Source organism: Netta rufina (assembly GCF_964035555.1).
Source record: "Netta rufina genome assembly, chromosome: 1".
Classification (NCBI taxonomy): Eukaryota; Metazoa; Chordata; class Aves; order Anseriformes; family Anatidae; genus Netta; species Netta rufina.
Genome location: NC_140123.1, coordinates 123,480,933 through 123,503,596, shown reverse-complemented (window position 1 = coordinate 123,503,596; position 22,664 = coordinate 123,480,933). Strand labels below are relative to the sequence as shown.

At 35.5% G+C, this 22,664-nt stretch overlaps 1 protein-coding gene across 1 annotated transcript in view; it reads left to right on the top strand.

Moving 5' to 3' along the window:
- Positions 1-22,664, top strand: part of SPAG17 (sperm associated antigen 17) — a gene marked incomplete at both ends in the record, with an annotated part of 105,561 nt that overhangs the window by 45,460 nt on the left and 37,437 nt on the right. Inside the window, 11 exons of the mRNA XM_084283157.1 lie at positions 1-231; positions 2,329-2,417; positions 3,085-3,201; positions 4,687-4,841; positions 9,553-9,741; positions 10,730-10,820; positions 11,664-11,900; positions 13,466-13,577; positions 14,139-14,267; positions 16,182-16,295; positions 20,293-20,501. Coding sequence (XP_084139283.1) covers positions 1-231; positions 2,329-2,417; positions 3,085-3,201; positions 4,687-4,841; positions 9,553-9,741; positions 10,730-10,820; positions 11,664-11,900; positions 13,466-13,577; positions 14,139-14,267; positions 16,182-16,295; positions 20,293-20,501 — 1,673 coding nt within the window. The remainder of the gene's footprint in view (positions 232-2,328; positions 2,418-3,084; positions 3,202-4,686; positions 4,842-9,552; positions 9,742-10,729; positions 10,821-11,663; positions 11,901-13,465; positions 13,578-14,138; positions 14,268-16,181; positions 16,296-20,292; positions 20,502-22,664) is intronic.

Below are 22,664 nucleotides of genomic sequence, written 5' to 3'. Positions count from 1 at the left end.
AACTTCTGAGTTGGGCTGAAGTAGAAAGAGCCTTCAGAGTGTTTACTTTTGAAAGCCTGAGGCTGACTGGGCTGAGTGACTCTGGTCTCCTGGAGAGCTCTGGATCTATGGTTGGAGGTGATTCTGAAGTGTCTTATATCCCCTGGGATAACCCAGCCAGGTTTGCAAGACAGCTGAGACAACTCTTCCTTATGGAAACGAAGCTTAATGAGAAATCACCAAGAGGCTCTGGTAAAAACCTCTCTATTTATGTTACTCCTGAAGAATTTAAATCTGCTATTTATTTTACCATATCGTTTGCTGTTACAAGGCAGTGATTTTTCTTCCTTGTACAAATCACCAAATATTAAATATTGCATAGTGTGCACATTGACTATCGACATAGGAATACTGCATAAAGACAAAAACTAGATATTTTTGTATGACAACATTAAACAGATGATTTAAGCAACTCTTTGAAATGGTATGTGTAGAAAAATATGTACTGTAAAACTGTTTAATTGCTTGTGACATCAAATACGTTTTAGAGACAAAATAACTGAAAACATGCTTCAATACCTCTCTGAATGCAAGTTCTTATAAGTTATAATGGCAGCTGAATTTTTACTACCTTAGTAGCATCAACAAAGTAAAATCAAAATGATATATAAGGTTAATTAGATGATTACCAGTGAACAAGTAAGAGGAGTGGAAAATATATATACCTTACTCTAGAAGATGATATAAAAAGCTGAAAGGTAAAAAAAAAAAAAAAAAAAAAAAAAGTGTTATTCTTGTAATTACACGTATACATATCTTTTACTGCATTTTTATCTTCCAGGAGTTCCTCTTCTTTCACATGCAAGTAAATTCAGCATGGAGTTTTTATATTCAAAATTTTAGGCCCAATTTAGAAGAAGAACCATATTTATTTTGTGTCAAAGAAAGTAAGACCAGCAAATAAGGCTAACATATGGGAGAACTGACAGTTCCAAGTTCCAAGCTAGTAGAGCTTGCAACTTATTTAAAATGAAGTGTATGTTCAGGTTTTTGTTAAAACTTCCTTTTGCAGCAAAGATACAGGAAAAAATGAACCTGAGAGTTCTGCAAAAGAGAAATTTTACAAAAACTGTATATACAGAATGAATGTGTTATACCTAGCCTAACTTAATCTGTGTAAAAGTAAGCATCTAGCCAAGGCTAATTATCTAGGCCCTTTTCGTGACCAGGGGAAAGAGAAAGGTTATTTAAGCAATCAGCTTAGATGGGATCCTTTCCTTACAATGTTGGAGCAGACAAAATGAATCCTTCTTATCTGCCTCTTTTCTGAAGTTTGAGAACATTTTTTGGTGTTTATTTTCTTTTTTTGCTAAACACAACACTAAATATTGTAGTTGCAAACACAGCTGTCAACATTTCAACACTTCTGCTGCACAAAAACAGATACCAAGAAGAGAAAATTGCTCTTGGATTTCTTTAGTCTTCTAAAGGCAGTCAGTAAACAGATGTAATTTCCCAGAGAATCATAGCCTAAAGATACATTTAGATAAATATAGAGAACCAGTCTGGAAGCTGAGCTGTTCATGAACCATTTATGAACAAATACTTCCAGGAGTATTTTCTCTCAGGAATAGATTTTTTCTTGTATGTATGAATTTCGATCAAATATTAGTGACTTGTGCCCTAACCCAGGGCATAAAGAATTCTATTGAAATGAAATTATTTCAGAAAGAGACAGAATGAGAATATAGAAGTAAAAATCTCCTTAAAAATATCTATTCATATCAGGTGCCCATTGTAATACTGATAGTTTATCAGTCATCAGAATTACTAGTTAGATCCTTGACAGATGTAATCTGTCAGTAGCTAATAGAACTCTGTAAATCCAATGATTCTGAAAAGTTTAAAAACCACATTTTTCAAAAATTCTAATATCAAAGTAATGTATTTTATCTCTTATTTATTTAATCTGTGCAAAGGAATACCTATAGTTTCTCAGGTAGTAAGCAGAAAAATGGTTCTTCTTGTTAGAATCTTGAGGACACTTAAAGTATTTTTAATCTTTTTGACCATGCAAGGCCATCACAGGACAGATCAAGAGGAAAATTTGAGTGGAACTTACAAAGAGTTCTTTTTTTTTTTTTCACTGAACAGTTTGCCACTTGTTGTACATGGATTTCAAAGTGTGGGAGAGGTGTATCATATATTTAGCTTACTAGTGTCAGAAAAGAAAGCTTCAACTTGATGGCAGTCTCATTGAGGAGGCTGAAAGAAATTGCAGAACTCTGATCTTAGTGTTGAGGGCTGGAATTTCTGGAGCAATTTTAAAATTCTGCTTTCAATTTTCAGGACATGCAGAAACAGATGATAAGGATGGAAGAGATTGTCTGGCTGATCCTGTTTTGAACAAAGAAATGGATCTTTTTTCTTCTGATCTGGCAAGTGTGATTGATGAGCGGACTAAACTGTGCTCTATAGTATGAAACAACAGAAAATGTTGTTCAATGCTGGGAAATGTTGATGTGGATTCCTTTGCAATGCTGCATGAGAATGTCAATTTTGTGATGTTTAGAAAATAGTGACATAACTTTGAAGTACTGTGCAATCACTTTCTTTGAATTCTAAGGTGATGGGGCTTGGTGAAGCTACTAATGGCAACACTGGTTTCATTGAATACCAGGGGTCAAATACTTGGATGAGAGTTTGAGAGAAATTGCCAAACTGTCAAACTAATAGACTGTGTAGTTTGGCTTCTTTAAAAACACCTGCCTTCCATACAGCCCTGGATAAATATAGCAATTTTAAGATTACTTCATAGGACCTGTCTAAATATTCATAATTACTTACAGCACTCAAAAACATATAACCTAATAATAAAAATAGTTGAATTATGTTTGCCATAAAGAAAAAACAAAAGCACAAACCTTTGGGAGCAATTGTGTTTTTTATTAAATATTGCCATACGGCTCTACACATGTGCAGCATTATGCAATTAACTGTGATGCAACATGGGATGCTGTCTACTAAGACAACAGATCACAGTTAACTTGATACAATTGACACTGAAATGTTGATATTCATTATTTTGTTTTGCTGTATTTTGAGGTGAGTCTGGAAAATAATGGCCTAGAAGCAAACTTAGAAGAAATAAAAAAGATTCAGAAGCGTTGTCTGACAGACTGGAGTTTTGCTGAGTATTTTCAACCCCGTGTTCTTCTTCAGGTATCTGTGAACTGACAGCATTATAGATACAGTCATACCTCAGAATGCTTCACAAAGAATTAGTAGTGGAATTGGTTCGGTTTTATCCCTGATACATTTTCACCAAAACAAATTGTTCTTCAGCTGCTTTAAATTTCAAACAAGAAACTGAAGTTTGTACTTGTTTTTTATTTTGTGGTTTGGCGGCACTGCAGCTGTTCTTTTTCGTATGAGTCTTTTAACTCAATGCATGATGGAAAAAAAAATGATCTTACCCTTAGAGGGGTTCCTCCATGACAGTTATGGGATTCATTAGTCCACTGTATGTAGCAGCATACTTTGCAAGTACATATTCAGCATATGTTTTATGGGCAAATAGAAAATTTTGTCATAATCATGCTTCACCATCTCAGGGCTACAAGGTTCATTTATAGAAATCTTGCAAGCTAAAGGCCAAAATTCTTCTTGCGGTGAGACAGAAAAACAAATATGAAAGATAAGTTCAGGTATAGATGGCATAAGGTGATAGGCATTCTCTTGGGAGAGATGTAAGCTCTGAGCTGCCTTGAGCTTCACATCCTTCAATTTGTTTTCGATCCTCACACATGCTATACAGGCGTTGAGGAAAGGCTGCTGTTTCAGCACCACTTTAGCATCACTGCATGTCTGGTCACAGATTTCAGGAATTCCTTCTTATGCAAGGTAAATAGCTAATACTAACTGAACTGTCAATAATTAATGAATCTAGCCAAAAAATACTGATATAAAATAACTGCAACAGAAAACAACAATATTTTGGTAATAATATTTCTTTATTTCCTATACTAAATGTCACATCTAAGCACAATTCTTACAACCAGCTGGTAATGAGATTTTCATATTTAAATCATACTTATTGTTATAGTTATATAACTTATTGTTATAGTTTTACTTCAGTTCAATATTTCTGTAAAAATGATGGTTTGAAAGAAAACTTTCTTCTGGCTGTAACTAAAAAATAAGTTACAGCCTGCAGACAATGTAAACACTGAAAGTGATGGACTGTCCAGAACAGAGTGGAATAATAAAGGACACAGTAAATCTCAAAAATGTACAGGTCATAACTTAGCAAATTGGATACCAAACTAACTTAACAGAAGTTAGTTTGTTTTTCTCTACCTGCTACACAATAGTTCTGCTGTTATTCATTATCTATTTAAACACTTGTTTTTAAATCTTAAATAGATATAAACAATAATTTTATTCTTTAGCTGATATTTTTCATTCATGGTCAGTCTCAGAAGTGGAGGATACCGAGTACCTATTCTCAATACGGATAGTAAAGGAGTTCAGTTTCCACATACCCGAACACTTCAAATTGCTAGAATCCAAATGCTTTATGTACATCCTGAAGGAAGAGAGAAGTTCCAGTGTACCTCAGAAGTACCAGCTAAAAGCTTTGCTGTGTACCATCTGCACATACTACTGTATATAGGGAGGATGTACCTTTGTTTCTTTGCTTTTCAGGTTCTGTATACTGCAACCCAAGAGTACAGATGTATTGATTGCTTTTATCATACCCAAGATAACTCTTTACTAATGGTTCTTCACAATCCTATGAATCAGTATCGTTCGTGCCAAGAGACTTGGGATGTTGCATTACACTCCAATGTTGGATTCAGGTAATTTTATTATTCTTATCTCATTCACAGTCATTTTCAATTAAAGTCTGCATGGCCATACTTGGAACAAAGCTTTGTAATGAAAAGATACCATGATGTAACTATATTTATAATAAAGTAAGTCATGCAGGTGGAGAGCAGTACTATATCAAAGTAATTCTGATGAGACAAAGCTATTCAGAGGAGAACCATGCAGTAACTGCGTATGTAACTGCTTATCACATACTATAAAAATATGATAATACATACACACAAAGGCATATTGTGGATATGCACATCAAGAAAATGATGCTGAGGTGGAGGATGTCAAAAAGGAAACTGTCTAAATATTTATCTTTTTTTTTTCAACTATGTTTACATAAATTATGTATTGTCATGGAAAAACTTTCAAGAAAAGCTAGAGGCCCTTTGTCAATATTAGATTTTTTTTTTTCTAATAATATCACATTCTTCTTAATTTTTTGCCACTATCTGCTCACCAGTAAGAATTATGAAAGTGCTTGGTGTGCTATTATTCGAGCTTTTGCCAGTGGACTTGTTTATTTTGGAATGCATTTTTGCACTGAAGCAGCAGGATACACGATGATGTATATCCAACTGCTATTCCAACTTATTGATCACAGGTAGAGTATGTGTCCACATGTGTCCATGTACTGATTTGTATAAAGGCAATGATGTCATGGAGAGTTATCTGAGCTAGCTTTGACTTCATCACAGTGGTACACTGTGATTTAATTAGATTTGATTTAGCAACTAGAGTTACAAGCAACTTATCCAATGGACAAGCTTTTTTTCACAAATCTGTCAGCAAGCATCGTTTTCTGAGGTGTCCTATTTACCAGAATACTGGAATCTTAACATAAATTTTTGTGCATACCTATATATTTTAATAGGCTTGAATGCTAAATAGGCAAAATATGTCTTCCTCAAAACATATTTTGTATCATGTTTCATGCATTTGCTCTCAGTCAAGGAACTCTGTGTGTCAGTCTCAGCTTTCTAGTCATTTGCACTTAAATTATTTGCTATGAAATGAGGCTGTAGTGATTAGCAGTGACTGAGACCCGAGTCAGGAGAGATTTACCAGCAGAAACTGGAAGTTTCTTGGAGAAAATGATGGCTGTTTTGTGGTTGTTCCATTAAATCCAGTAAATGTCTGGTCTGTCTGGACAATCTTTTTTTTTTTTTTTTTTCTCCCATGTATTTAACAGTTGCAATGTACCCCAAAGATAATGAAAGATCATATGTTAAAGTAAATGCAGGTCCTACATTCAGATAGACACAGACAGATAGTCAGTAGTGCCAAATGAATCCTTGACCTGTTTACTTTACCAACTATTCCTACCCTTCTTTAGATATCTTTCCTATACCCTATGTTCTGGTTCAAGTTCCTAAACATAAACACCTGATGCCAGTTTAGCTGCCTGTGTCTGAGATGTCTGCACAGGGTGAGCAGATCTGAGACCATCAGAGACCCATACTTTTCTGAAATGACACTGGAGACCAGGTTACATTCCCTAATATATCTAACGTTACTTGGTGTTTACATGAATAACCTCATCCTAATGACCTACTGTTGTGTTATCCGTAGAAGCAGATAATGATGACCAAGACCTCCTCAGGAAGCAATTATCCTTGAAAAAATAACTCTTCATCTGTGGGGTCCTAAAACAATTTGGCAGCTCATGTTGAAAGGGCATTGAAATAGTCAATTCAAGGCTAGTTGCAAGATGGGAAGAGCTCTTGAATCCTGCAAAACAAAAATTAAATGATTTTGCATCCAAAGAAGGAATGACGCATGCTCTCTGGCAGATGAATTATAATTCTGTTGAGGCTTTTCTAGCTATATATTTTCTTATTATTATTCTTCCAGATATACTGAAAACAAGGCTTAGACATTAAATATAGCTTCTGCATGGGGCATGCCAGCTTTGTTCACTGACACTTCACAGCGTTCTGTTTCAAAGCAGAAAGGCATTTCTAAAGAAACTGGCGTAAGAGCTAACCAGAAGGTTTGGTTTTACTGTTCTTTTGGAGAAATATTCACCATGAGTGCTCTCTATCTTACTTAGTATCTGTGAGGAGCTATAGGCTCTCATTTGATCCAGTTATGTGGCATCTATACCTGCCTTTTCTCTGCAAAATAATGAGCACGTTTTCTGACCTTATTCAACCTTTTTCTAAAGATCATTTCAGATTTCTAGACAAAGTGTCATAAATATTTGTTAGTGTATGTATCCAAGCAACATAACACTTCTGTGAAAGACAGCCTTTAAATACCTGAAGTGCTTCATGCTGTTGCCTGCATTAGCTTTCAGATCTTGAGTTGCCACACACACGTACATAAATCCTACTTATTAATGTAGTTTCGGTGATAGTGATATTTTACCTTTATGCTTATATTATAAAAGTATTTTTAATTTATATTTATAATTTAATTATACTAAGTATTACATTATATTAATGATATTAATATTATATTAATTTATATTCTATAATTTATATGAATGTACTGCTTGTGTTAATAATTATATTAATAATTATGCATTATACTTAGACTTAACTATTGGCTCCTGATGAGTTTAATAACTATTCATAAATTTACATTTTATTAAAATTACTATTATTCTAAATTTGGGGTTATATTTAAGAGTCACGCTTTCACCACAGGAAGGGTACTTGACTATCTCTTTGTTATGGTGTTTGTTTACTTGATGCTTTTTTATTGTGACGTCTTACAGACCAGATTTCCACTTCATAGGGTTTTTTTCATAGCTGCTGTCCAGAATATACTTCTGTTACCTGCTTACTTGAGAAATGACTACAAGTTTGATACAAGTGGGTCCTGTTACGGAAAATTCTCTTGCAAGACAGAAATTAAACTTCTTATGTTGCAGCAACTTGATTTAGAGTTGGTTTTGCTCCTGGAGATTCCAGTTAATGTTTCCTTCTTCTCTATGGACATCAAGTCCTGTAGTTCATCATGTAGAACATCCAAAAGTGTAGGAATTGTGCCTTTCAAAGGGTAGGCAGTAGGAGGCTACCTGTGAAATCCAGTGGATGCTACTTACAAACAGGGTCCAAAGGCATAGGTGCGTATGCCTACAATGGTACATATGTACAAGACATTTTGATTTTGGATAGAACTGACCACTCTATCAGGAAGCCAACTGACTTCCAACATTATCATAACTATTCTTTTTCTCAAATTCAATCTTAATGACACTTGTTTACTGTTTCATAGTAAACACATTACACAAGTTACTGGAAAAAATAATCCTTTCTGAGAAATGATTCTGAGTCAGACATTGGCAGTAGTGACATCAGAATACATATTAATAGAATGTGTATTTTTGACTTTGAATGACTGTTTCATTGCCCTAGAATATTTTCCATGCGAATAATCTCATTTTTATTTATAACATATATTCATCTTCAAGTTATTCCAGTACTGGCAACTGTAGATCCAGACTAGTTTTGCCTTTTGTTTTCAACATCTTTGTTTTTCTACCTCATTCACTTTTCTTCATATACAGAGTTGTCTTGTCCTTACTGAATACTTGATAAATAGTTTCTCCATGCAAGTACCTCAAAGCAGGCTCCACACACGTTGCAGGAGGTAGGAGAGGCTAGGGTATCTTTAAGGTGTATACAAACTGTGTACATCTCCAGCCTATGTAGATAACATACTTATTAAATCTTGTGACCTTAAAGTGTAATGCTACAGTAAGAAATTTGAAACTGTCATGAGGTCAAGAATTGCTTGTGCTGCCTACACGTTCACAAACAAAAACTGAAGATGCATACAGAGCATTTGAACACAGTTGAATCATATTGAATTTATAAATGAAAAACATGAAGGTGCAACAACTGAATCTCATGCACTCTATACTAGCCGCTTTTACTTTTGCACATGTGAAGAGTCTTACATTGAAGAATTATGGTAACCCTCCAAATAAAGAGTAGCAACTGCATATATGACTTTCAGCCTTCATCCTACCTTCTAAGCAGTTGTCCACAATGAACTATTTTAGTAGTTGTTTCAGATACCACTGGAAGATGAGATAATGCAAATACAGATGCCAGCTGCAAACTCTGGATCAGTTTATCATTCAGTGCTGACTTCAGCTGTTAATTATCAATATTCTTAATTTATGCCAGGCTACAGTGCATTGATTCACTAATCTGGTTTTAGGTGACAATTTCCAAATGCCTTTCCAGTCATACTGATAGAGAAGAGCTAGAAATTAAATAGAATAGCACCTCCTTAGTTGATGAAAAAAACAAATGAAGTGTATGCTAAAAGACAATATAAATCAAGAGCTACTAAGAAAATAAGTCATCCAAGTGACTGTTCAATATTGACTGAATAGTGAAGAGCAGAATTGGTCTCAACATTTCTTAAACTGAATGTCTACATGTTTTCCGATTTATGGGTTTTCACTGATGGCAGGCATTCTTTAGAAAACAAGTTTCTAGTATCTCTTTGCAGAAAAGAGAAACAAAATCCCAAACATAAAAGAGATTAATATCATCCAAGCAAAAATACCTTCTTTTAAAAAGAAAAAAGAAAAATGAAAGAAACCCTGTTAAACACAATCCTTCTCTCAACAGTTACTGAATAATATTTGTATAAGAAACTGAGAAGCCAAGTGATTTTGTTTGACCTGAAATCATATGAGTGGAAATAGATAAATATTGTGCTTTTCAGGAACTATCTTGAGCTGGTAGCCAACTCGATTGAAGACTGGGTGAAAGAAGAAGAAGTCAAATACCAAGAAGAGAAGATAGCTAGGGAAGCAGAGGCTCTTAAACTGGCAGAAGGCACCGCAGAAGGACCTTCTGAATTTTCTGAATGTGCTGTCAAAAAAACTGGCTTCCCTAAGAGTGCCACAAGTGGGTATCTTTCTGTTTTATTGTAGAAAATTTATTCTTCAAAATTAAGTATTGAGACTCAAAGCTATTCAGAGTAGAATCCCATATATTTTTCATAAGTTAACCTTGTCTTGTCATCTATATAGACAAAAACATGTTTCAAAATTAATTAAATTCACATGTTTAAATATTCTGCATCATCCTTCATTCTGCAAACTGAGGCTCTTAATGTAAATATACATTTACAGTACTTGTAGTTATTTAATAGAGTTACTCTAAGGATTACAAACAAATATGAATCTCTGTTTAGATGACTGACCATATGTAAAGATGATCAGTAGTTGAAGTTGGCATCACTGTTCAGAAAAAATCATTTTTAAAAGGGCAGCATGTGAGAAGCTGTGAACTAGAAGCTAAAACTGGAAACTGGAATTTACTAGCCTGGAGAGCAAACTTTAGTTACAAGCAACATTTTGGATAGTGAAAATTGTAAGCCATTTATACAATAAATTTTGAGCAGGCAACAGAATCTGAAAATACATTTTCACAAAAGAGAACTCTTGTCCAAATTCTCTATTTGTGTATTTAAATTGAATTAACAATGATTTGTTATTTAGTCTTTGCTTTATTCACCTGCTTTGTGAATATACTTGAAACCTTCTAGAACTAAAAATTACCATTTCCAAAAATAGGATTGTAATTTCTTAACCTACTTAATGCTTCTGTAAATAGTTTGGAAACCAAAAGGGCACTTTCAACTTTTATATCATAACTTGTACCCATCTAGCTATGTGTCCTGCTTTTGGCTAGGATAGAGTTAATTTTTTTCATAGTTAAATAATTTAACATTTGCTTTAGTCTACTTTTATACATACGTATTTTACTATTTACTAATATGTATATTTATGTACTCACACTACTTTTTATTTATTTTTCCATTCTTTTTTTTTTTAATTATTCAATTTTTACATATTTATGACTGTACTTATTCCCCTTTCTTGTCTCAAAGACAGCACATCAAGACCTGAGAGCATAATGGAGACTATTCCAGAATCTCAATCCAGCAATGAAAAAAATCCTTTTATCAGAGAAGGCTCTCTTAAGGTGAGGCAAAAATATGTATGTTTCTGAAATGGGTTACATAACACTGATTTGCCAGAAAGATAAGCTTTTGTTCTTATAAGCTTTAGACTTATATAGACTTGGCCCTATCCATTACACTACACAGATCTAGTTTAACTAATGTACTCCCCTGATTTTTTTTATTTTTATTTGACTATATCTCATCTTTCTTACAATGTGTAGTGCTCTGCACTTCAAGTACTAACGCTGGAATGTAGATATGAAATGGTGTTAGCCAATTCCTGGATACACAACTTGAGCAGGTATAGCTCAAGTTAGGCTAATGCCTATCTTATACTTGTGAATGCTTACTGTTTCTTCCACAGTGATTTCAGTGCTTTAGTATACTGGAAAATGTCAGATATCTCATGTTGTCTTTCTGATACAAATTGGTAATTCTGGTCTTGATACCTCATTCTTCTTTCTGTAAAAGAATGAGATCAGTTTATCTCACAGTTACACTTTGGGAATAAATTAATGCAGTGATGTGTTCTGATGCGGTCATAAACATTGTGGACGAGTGAACAACAAAACGAATAATTCACTTATGACTGAATGTGTAAGATACAAATAGTAGTTCTATATGTCTCCTAATGTCAAGAATGACTGATCCTGTGACTTGAATGAGTCAGTTATTTTATGCAAAATAGAGTATGTAATATTGTAAAACTATAGACAAGTTTGAAAAATGTGAGTAATTTAGAAGACCAAAAGAACCAATGTTCTTTTGAGTTTGTTTACCGATACTCTTTTCAGCATGCATGTATGAAATACTGTGAAATAGAAAGAGAACCACAGTAATTTGAACTCTAAAATTTAATTTAGGCTTGGAAGGAGGAACAGAATCGATTACAAGAGGAAGAACGAATTAAGGAAGAAAAAAAAGCAAAAAAAGAAAATTTGAGTGGTAAAAAGAAAAGACAGGAGACAGCAATATGTGTAGAAAGTGAAGGTTTCAATAAGAAATCTTCCAAAGAGAAACTTGAAGATGAGACAGCAAAAGCCCCTGAACCTGAGGAGGATCCCAGCATCCCAGAAACACATCCTGAGAAAGTGTATAAGGTAAGGAATCATATTGTTGCACCACATTAAGAGAGTGTCAGCTATTTATATATAGTCAAGATTACAGTAAAGCTATTATCTGTTGTGAAACTAGAGTTCGGCACAAATTAAGCCTAATGACATCCTGTTTAATTCCATCATTTTAGCAGCGGATCATTTCCTAAAAGTTTTGAAAAGCAGTTTCTGACATTTATGACTATCCTACACAAGACTATTTAATTAACTTGGATGTTTTTTAATATATATGGCAAAAGGTAACACAAAGATAAGTTGATCATGGTTTTGTGACCATGGACAATATATTCATGGAATGAATTTTGCCTGAAGATGTGGCTTTCATGGGAGAGGGTAGAAAAAAGGAACAATAGAGACCTGTTACGATTCACTTACTTGGGCATTGCTAGACCTAACTGAAGTTTTGGCTGTCCACATTGGAAATCAAGTGAAAGGAATTCACTGTTTCTTCCATTTCCTCTTTCGAATTTCATGTTCTTGGAGTGAGTTAATGCAAGATGTTCTGCCTGTTACACTAACAGAGGGATATTCCTTACCAGGGGAACTCTTCACTATTGTATCCAAACAATTTTTAGGCAGTTTGCACTGATTTATATTTGCTTTTTTACATTAAGCCTTGCATCCAAGACCATCATCCTGTCATTTCCTTCTCACTACACACCATGAAACTATAGACTTGCAAAGCAAATCTTCATAGATACTAGACTAGATGTCCCAAAAGCTATTCATTATTTCAGTACCAGGAAATGACAGTTATGGATAATATCCTACTTCTCCTTGAAGTTTTCTGGGGATAAAGCTATGAAAACAGGAGATCCATATTCATGGAAGTACTTCTGTACCCAGCTTCTACTTTCATTATCCACATCTCTTTCAAATTAAGGAATGTAAATAAGGTACAATAGAGTTCCTTTGTGACACAAAATCCCATTTTACAGATGTAGACAATGGTTGTGCACTGCAAATGAAGTGACTTGCTTGTGTCAATATATTTTAGTCTAAACTTGCTTGAGTATGAGCTTCAAACTCAGAGATATGTAACTTCCTAGTCTGAACTTGCCTGAGCATGCTTAACTAAGTTTTGCCAATTTGTGGTTGGTTAGAAGGCAGAGCAATCTAAGAATCAGGTTTACAGTGTCTGAAATCCAAAATCTTAGAGGCTGAAAATCTGAATCTTTACCTGTCCTGTTCATGATGTACAAATCTCATGGCATTGGACTTTGTCTCTTTGCACTTGTCCAGAATTTTTCTTTCCCTCTCATTAAATGTTAAGCCACCAGACTGCTACTCTTCATTTCCACTGGTGGCTCCATACCACTGAATGACCAGATTCTGCACTCTTGTAGAACAAGTTACTTCAGTTAGTAACCAAGGTACTATTTGGATATACAAATAACATGCAATATTTTTGCTAAAGTAATAATAACAGTAGTTAAATGTCTAAAAAAAAATGTTCAGAAAAATACTGTTGTAATGATCTGTCCTTCATTTACCTCTTTCACAACTTCTGCCTTCCTCATTTACCCATAGTCTAAAATTTGTTTTTCCAGTTTCTTGGCTACAACATGGGGGAGAGTCTCATTCAAGTATCGGGAATCAATCACTATCTTTTCCCATCTGATGGAGGACAGATTCAAGTAGAGAAGATAGAGTTTGTAAAAGGTGAGTCTTCTGCTCTTTATGCTTTCCTTTAACTCTGTTAATAACTGATGACATAGTTTCTTTATCCATACATGCTTTTTGACATCTCAGCGGTAGAAATTCTGTTAAAGACATAGTGAGCATACCATATAATTCCATATTAGACTCTATTACTGCTAAAGTTTACATTTTGCTATAGTAGGTTAGCAATTGATAGATAAAGTATCAAAAATTAGAAATGAAAAATCTGTTCATATTTATATCTTCAATGGCAACCAGTGCAAGATATTCCAAGAATGCGTGTCCCAGTAATTTGTACAGTCAAATGCAGCATTTCTAAGTAACAGGTTTATTTTGCAGCCTTTCAGATCTCATTGTCAGGAAGTCTTCTGAATTTTTAGTCAGACAATCTAAACTCAGATAACTTTAATTTTGTCATCTTTGCCAATAGTAAGCAATTGAATCCAGTTCTGAGCAATTTTCTTTTTCGTGTACCTTGTAGTTGCATGTGCAAGCTTTTTGGGAACAGAGGTCAGTTCTGAAGCCTGGTGGGAGAAATAATAGTATTCCGTTGCTTTGCAGGTCTAACCTTGGTGAAGTTGAAAGTGATAAAGGACAACCACAATTTCTTCATTCATATCACAGATCCCAAGAAAAACTTAACAGAAATTGAAGTGCAAGAAAATAATGATGAACATAAAATTACATCAGGTTAGTGGTTTGACATCACTGATATAAAGAATTAATAGTTTGACGTATTTAGTAGTTGGATGCAAACCTTATCAGCTAACATGAAATAAATTCCTAATTACAGAGGGTGAATAAGATCAGTGTTGCTCCAAATAGATGCATAATTTCAAATGAAGAACGTGGGCAGGAATTTATGTTATTAGGCATCATTCAAAATTACAAATACATCAGAATCTCTGTGAATGTAAGGGTTTGTTTTCCACCATAAGGTGTAAGTGAAATGCTTAGCTATTAGTAACATTCATAAAAAAAAAAAAAAAAAAAGAAAGAAAGAAAAAAAGAGTGAATGTGCATTTTTCTGGCCAGTACCGTCTCTTTTACAATTCACTGTCCAGATCAGAAGTCCAACGAAGATGTAGAAATATTTTTTTCAGTAGACAGACAATTGAAATAATCTGTTGGGGAATCTTGGAAACTTGCAGATCAAGAACAGCTCCAACAAGTTGGAGTTGAAAGAGTCTTTGGTCTTTGTACCCTCTGAGTCAGGAGATGGCAAAGACTGGGCACTTCTGCCTCTGTCCTCACCCTTGTGGACTGTGTTGTGTGGAATATTAACTTACATGGGGAGACAGCTCTTTGTATCTGAGATCGGAGGAGGACCCAGTCATTAAAAAAAAAAAAAAAAAAAAAAAACAGGACTAAATAATAATGCAGTTTTCTGACTTAAGCATCATGTAGAGATCTTATAATGGTATAGAAGTAAGCACAGTGCAGGACAACAGGTGCAAAGCACTCTCTGAGGCAGGGAAATCACTGAACAGATCCACTATTCCGTAAGAGAAGAATTCTCTTCTTTAGTAGTAGACTCCTGATCTTAATGTGGCGTGGGAAAGCCTAAGAGAATGCAAACTGAATTTTGTATACTATGCCCAGAATAAATTTCCCTGGAAAGGGAAGAGTTTCCCCTTTGAACTGGATCTCCTTTTGCAGATCATCTGGCTGTAGAATTATTGCCTCCTCAAGACGTTTGGTGTGGAAACAGATCCTTTCTGCAGTTCAGCAGTATCTGTTGCTGGTTGCCATGTTGCTAACTGATACGAGTATTGAATCCAAATCCTTTCTGAACCCAGCCGAGGGTGGTTCCAGGAAGGAAAGTGTTTTGTAACAATATGTGTATATATTTGCTAAAAGCACTGTGGGATTGCTCATGCAGAGCTGAAGAGTGTTGGAAAAGTATAACTTTCAGTAGATGTGTTAGTTCTTTTATCCTTCAGTGTTAGAAAGCATCCTGTTCCTGCTCCTCTCTTTGGCAGCAGCTGCCACCATTGACAAAGTAGTAGGTTGGATGAATAGAAAATTTGCATCCCTTCCACAGATGAGATATTTCTTGTCTGCCCTTCTGAAAGTGGTCCTGTGTCATTCCGGGGTCTGTCAGATGGTACTTTCAATCACAATGTGTTAACATCTGAAGCAACTTGTAGTCATTTGGCACCAGTGGGAGGCTTCATTTCTGTGCAAACAGCAGTCCCCCATGTGATAGAAATGAGCAGTTTAACATTCTTGTCAGCCAGTACGGGAGAGAAACAGGAAACCTGACTCTAGAACTTGGTTCTTCCACTGTTTAAATTACAAAAGACTTTTCACTCCATGTTGCTATTAAACCTGTTCTTACAGACATAGCTAATTAGAATGCTATTTGTAAATGGAAGGCCACAGGTACATTATACAAAACTGACTTTCATACACTACTGTATGAGTGGAATGACAGGCAATGCACCACAGGTATCACCCTTATAAAGCATTTTCCATCCTGTATTTATTTATTTTATGGGTTAGTCATCCACCTTAAGGTGCCACTGTTCGCACCAGTCATTGGTTTGCAGGTCAGGTGGTTTTTTTATGTGTTGCTATCTGTAAAATTATTTTTTTTTAAAGGAAAAATGAAGAATCAAAAGAAAGCTGTGAGCAAGTTTGGATCTTTTTCAGCCACCTTAGAAAATGGAATCCAGCTGTCCCTGAGCTGTTATGGACCTACAGGGAAGACAGCAGGTAAAGTAAGCAAATAGAAGAGGATATTTGAGAACCATAGGGGGAATTATTTTTCTTCTTTTTTTTTTTTTTTTTTCTTTCCATACACCCCTTATTCAATAATTTGTTGCATGCAATTTTGCCTTTCTTAGCAGCTGTTACTACATGGTGGGGAATTTTCAGCAAGGCTTGAGATGAGATTACATTGTCAAGAATATTCTGTGATTCAGATTTCAAAATGGAGGGAGGTCTCCATGCATTTTTTACTTACTGTGAAAATAGAGCAGAGCAATGAGAAACTTGAAAGTATTGTTATTAAGTAGTCCAGCAAAATCAGCCAGTTAATTTGAGCCAAAGAAAATGTGATTTGCTGAGGAGTCTTCTTGGTTTTCCAAGAAATAATATTTTTGTTAACTCATATAGGTGATTATGGAACTTTCATTTTATGTTAGGAGTTGGACTCTAGGCTACAGTTGTGCAGTCATAATGAGGGATTTCTCTCAGCCTTTCAATAAACACATTCACCAACTGGAAGCAATTGCTTCAAAAAACCACAGTGAAAATAGCGTCTGCTTTTACCAAGAGCTTTTTGTTTCCATTACATTTGAAAGGCCACTGAAACCATCATATGAATAAAAGTGAAACCCTCCTCTGATCAGAAAATGATCCCAGCATTTTTCAGCTCTTAAAATATCAAAACATTTAATTGAATGCATCTTTGTGTGTACCATAGTAAACCATTCAACTATACACTCAGTTTTGATTATTCAAATACATTTTTCAGATTAATTACTAAAAAAGAAATTCTTAAACTTGAGCAAAGATAGCATCCACAATGTAGTTGACTATGAAAACTCATGTATTTTGGCATGAGATGTGTCTAAACACCTACTTGTCAGCTGGTGATGTTCAGTTTTTTTTCACATATACCATAAGCAACCTGTTCTACACTAGAATAATCCTTGCCATGTTGAGCTTTACTGCATCACTTCTGACTGGCTGGTATGCTATGACGGTTTGCAGTTTTTCTACAATCATTTGCTTATGCCTACGTTCCCCTGTGGGCATTTGTATTATAAGTGCTCGAAAAAATTCTAACCAGAAAAACTCTGGCTTAGGCTATTCATATACACTATCTATCCCTAATGTAGAATGGTATGCCACATAATCTATAGTTTCTCCCCATGGATTGGTTAAATTGTGTTACTGAATCATTTTCTGGAACCTCTATAATTCTCTCTGTTCTTCTTGTTTTTCTCATTTTATATCTACCATATTCCTTTTTTGAAGTTAAGATGTCAAAAATCCCCAGATTGTTTGTCAGCTTTATGCATCTTTTTTATTTCTTGGTTGAATTTTAATGATGTTTAAGTTAAACAAACTTTTAAGTTCTGAATTGTTTTCTCTAGCATGAGCAAAATCTAACTTTTGACTTAGGAGTAAGCTTCTCATCACTTTGTGATGTACTGCTTGAGCACTTGTGGGACTTTCACATCAGGATATTATATAACCTTTGCATCTGTCTTTGTGCCTGGATGAAATCCTGAGAGCACATCTCCGAGTGCTGGAGATCTGATTTTGTTTTCAGCAGGAAAGAAACCTTCCTTACTCTGACAGTCTTCTGGAATTTCCCATCATCCTCAAGACTTCTAAAGACACTTTCCCTCAGTTACAACAACCTATTCTGTCTTTGTTACCCTCAGACAATGCATTCGTATTTTTCAGGGCAACCATAGTAAAAGAGTAGGTGAAATTTCCTTAGGGGCTGAGAGCCTATAACAGCTTTTATTCCTAAATTCAGCACTCTGGAAAGTGTCATCTGAAATTGATCATGCTCCACCTATCATGCTTGACAGTGCCCTCACTAAATGTAAGAGCTTGCTTATTCCTAATTTGCGGTGTTCACATGGATATTTAGACAAACCTGAAAGGATATATCATGTTCACAGATGATTTTAAAGGTCAGTTGCCTGAGTCCTTCATGTCACCTATCCTGCTTCTTGGTAGAGAATTACTTTTGTCCAAGCTTATTGGTCAGCTGTTTCTGCTCATTAGCCATCTGTAGGTCAGTACTACTGCTTTTTTATTAAACGGTCATGCTGTCTAATAAATGTGCATCACAATGGCTGCCATGGAGAATTTTAAACTTTCCAATTTCATATAATTATTTGAGAACTTATTTCTGGCATATTACAAATAAAACGGATTTGTTCGTCTTTCCTCAGACTTCCAGTGAACCATAAAAGTCACACAGCATAAATTTCAGCACCTGAAAACAGAGCCACCTAACAAAGCATCAGATGTGTGTGTCAGCCACGTATCAGCTAATGAAAATGAGGACTTCAAAAATCCTTATGCTGATCTAAATTTTCCTATCAGCTAAAGGTCATGAATGTATTGAGATACTGATGCATTTCCCTAATGCTGGCACCATCACAAAAACTGAGGCTTAGCTTAAAACCTGAGGTGGAAGGCTTGTTTTCCAAGGGCTTCTAATTATGACTTTATCACCTGGTAATAGTTTCTAGATGATTGTTAATTTTTGTGTCACCTTTGCTGTTCCCATAAATCCAGAATCATTTATAAGACAGATGTTCCAGAACACACAGACAGCCTTTCTAGTAGTTTAGAATTTTATTTTTGATGTGGGCTCTGCATTTTCTTATCTTAGATGCAAAAAGCATCTAAGCCAAAACCTTTCTGGAAACCATAAATACAGTAGCAGTTGAGCCTAAATTTTATGTTCTTCAGCTGACGATATATTAACACTTCATTTGCATTACAGAAAATGCAGTGAGTTCATACTGGAATGGTTTTATTAGCACACTTCTGTAAGCATTTCTTTCCCCTTTGTCTGAATGCAATTTGGCTTGCAGTTTGTCAATGAGTTAGTTAACTTTTCTTTGCCTAATTTATTAGTTTTCAAATTAGAAAACATTGGAAGAAGCGAAATTAAAAAGTAATTTAATCAAAAGGAGTTTATAAAATGGATTTTTGAAAGTCTTCCTAAAGACACTCTTGCAATGACTGACTTGTCATTAAACTTCACTGACTTGTCATTAAACTTCATACTTTCAGAAACTACTAAGCAAATCAAGCTTGCTGTATTTATTTATTTATTTATTTTTAAAAAAAAAAAGCTGTTTTCTGAGGATCATGTTTTGCTTACTGGCATTTTCAGTCCTTTATCTCTATGAATGTGGTTAAGATATGGATAATAAATAGCTCCATCTGGGGTAACAAATTTTCCAAAACAGACAGGAATTCAATTGCCTGAATTATCTGGATGGAAAACAAGGTGCTATTCCATGAATTGTAGTCTTGGGACTTAAGCTGCCTTCACGCAAGAGGAGGTGATTAAAAAAATGTGTCAAAAAAAAAAAAAAAAGGATTAGGGTTACATCTGACTGGGTTTTTCAGATTAAGGAGAAATATTTGTTCATTGAAACAAAAAATGTGTTACAGAAAATCTTATTTTATATTAATATTATTTTCAAGTCAGTGTTTTGGAAGGCAACATGAGTACTTCCTGTCAGCATGCTTAGCAGGCTGCCCTAATGACTGACTTTTAAGAATTGAGAAAGACTCAGCAACAGAATCTTTCTGAATCATTTTAGCAAAATAGAGCTATGGAGTCCAAAACTGCTGGAGTCAGTCCATGCTCCATCAGCCTGTGATAAAGCATAATAACAGTGACCTTATCCTAGATGCTAGACTCAAAATGTCTCCACATATATAAGTATTCTGGAGGTAAAAGAGAAAAACAAAGCTGTATTTTCTATTTTTGAGACCAATGACAAGCTATTGGAAACAAGTTTCAAGATTTCTTTTAGATTGACAATATTCCATCTGTGGAGAGATTTTCCAAATAATTTCATATATTCAGTCCTTCTGTCTTATTCCACTGAGTTTATTATTTCAAAGGTAAAATTTAGTGTGCAAAATATCAAAAATAGAATGTGATAAACTACATTTATGAAACTTAATTGCATTAACATATTTCTTTTCCCTTTTTTAGATGATGAAACAGATCCTGTCTTAGCAACAGTTCTGAACATCCCTTCTGTTCATACTCCGACTGTTCTTCCTTCTACTACATCAGCTTCAGGAAAAAAAGATAAGTCTGTCAAACAAAAACCAGGAAAATCTCTGCCATCTACAAAAGCAAACCATAGCAGAGTAAGCTCTCCACCACCAGACACCCACGTAAAACAAGAAGAAGGAAAGGTGAGAGAGCAGACATTATCCAATTAACACAGAAAAGAAATGAACCAAAATTTAAATACAGAAGCTTATGTAATAGACAAATATATTCGTCTCAGAGGGCTTTGCGATGTGCCTTAACAAATTCCTAATAATTTATGGTGCTTTTAAGGATATGTTTTACTCTTCCAATTGCTCCTGGGTATAAATATTGGCAGTCGTTAATGAAGGTATCCTTTAAGACTCCATGATGTAGAACAGTGAGTCTTCCATAATCCACGTTTTATTGACTTTGGCTTTACAGTTAAGCCTGTTACATTCTCACTGACTAGAACTGCTCTAGAAATTAATTTTTAGTTTAACCAAATAAGAAAGCTTCTCTGTGCTTTCCACAACCTGTACTGGAAAGTCTTTACCGAACCAAATTGGAGTCATAGAATCATTTAGACCCTTAGTATCATCAAGTCCAACCATCAACATAACGTTACCAAGTCTACCGCTAAACCGTGTCCCCAAACACCGTGTTCATACATGTCTTAATGGTGACTCCACCACTTCCCTAAACAGCCTGTTCCAATGCCTAACCACTCTTTCAGTGAATAAATTCTTCCTGATACCCAATCTAACCCTCCCCTCAGGCAACTTGAGACTATTTTCTCATATCCTATTACTTGTCATCTAAGAAAAGAGACTGATACCCACCCCACGACAACCTCCTTTCATGTAGTTGTCAGAAAACAACGAGGTCTCCCCTGAGCCTCCCTTTCTCTAAACAACCCTGGTTCCCTTGGTCATTCCTCATATGTCTTGTTTTCTAGTCCCTTCACCAGCTTTTTTGCTTTTCTCTGAATGCATTTCAGCAACTCAGTACCATTCTTGTAGTAAGGGGTCCAAAACTGAACATAGTACTACTCAAGGTGCGGTCTCACCAGTGCCAAGTACAGAGGAGCAATTACTTCCCTAGTCCCACTGTTCATAATATTTCTGATTTAGGCCAGGATACTATTGGCTTTCTGGGCCACGTGGGTACACTGCTGTCTCATTTTCAGCTAATTGTCTGCCAAAACCTCAGGTTCTTTTCTGCTGGGCAACTTTATAGCTGCTCTTCCACAAGCATGTTCAGCTCCATGGGGTTGTTATGACCCAAGCACAACACCCAGCAGTTAGCCTAATTAGTGGAGAGTTTTGCAAAAGCCTTCTTTGCAATTTGGTCTTTCCAGCTGATCATTAGCCAGGGACCAGCAACTTGAGGAAGCTGTTTTTGTCTATGGCCGAAGTTATTTCTGTCACAGGACAGGCCTTTGGAAAAGATGGATGGCATTTCAAAAACAGATTCTGAATTTCTGTTATGGAATACTTATCACAGAGTAATACAGAAATTACATGGCCATGTGCATTAGAAGAGCGTAACATTTGATCTTGAACATCTTTCATAGAGTTCTGTGAGAACTCCCTTCTTGTTTATCAGAGGGGGCACACTCTCCTCAGCCTTTTCTTTCTGGTCAACATACCTACAGAATCCCTTCTTGTTATTCTTTGCGTCACTTACCAAGCTCAGTTCCATCTGTGCCTTGGCTTTCATGATTCCATCCCTGCACATCCGAACAGCATCCCTGTACTCTTCCCAGGCCATATGTCCCTGCTTCCACTGCCTGTGCATTTCCTTCTTGCTCCTCAGTTTGACCAGCAGGTCCTTGCACAGCCATCCTGGTTTTCTGCCCTCCCTGATCGCTTTCTTACACAGGGAGATGGACAGTTCTTATACGCTAAGAAAAACATCCTTAAAGAGTTGCCAGCTTATCATAGTTATGTTAACTGAGCTAGGCAAAGCTGTTCAAAGTGGTGGAATAGGCAACGTGGAAATGAAGGGTTAACTGCAATAGATACATTTGAAACAGGAAATAGCTTCCAGTGAACAGAAAATGAGAGGAAAAGGTAGTAATAAAGATAAGAATGGACAGGTACTGAGAATGTCCTTGGAAGACTCTCTGACATGACATAGCTATGCTGCTCTGTGGTACCCAGTGAATGAGGTGATGCTGTGTCTCTTGTTTCAACATGGGTTCTGTCCATATCCACAAAAAATGCTACTGAGCCAATTTTCACAAGTTTATCTAGGTATTTATAAAGCATGTGCATTGAAAGTGGTGCAGGGATTTGCCAAACAGCACTCAGCATAACATACAG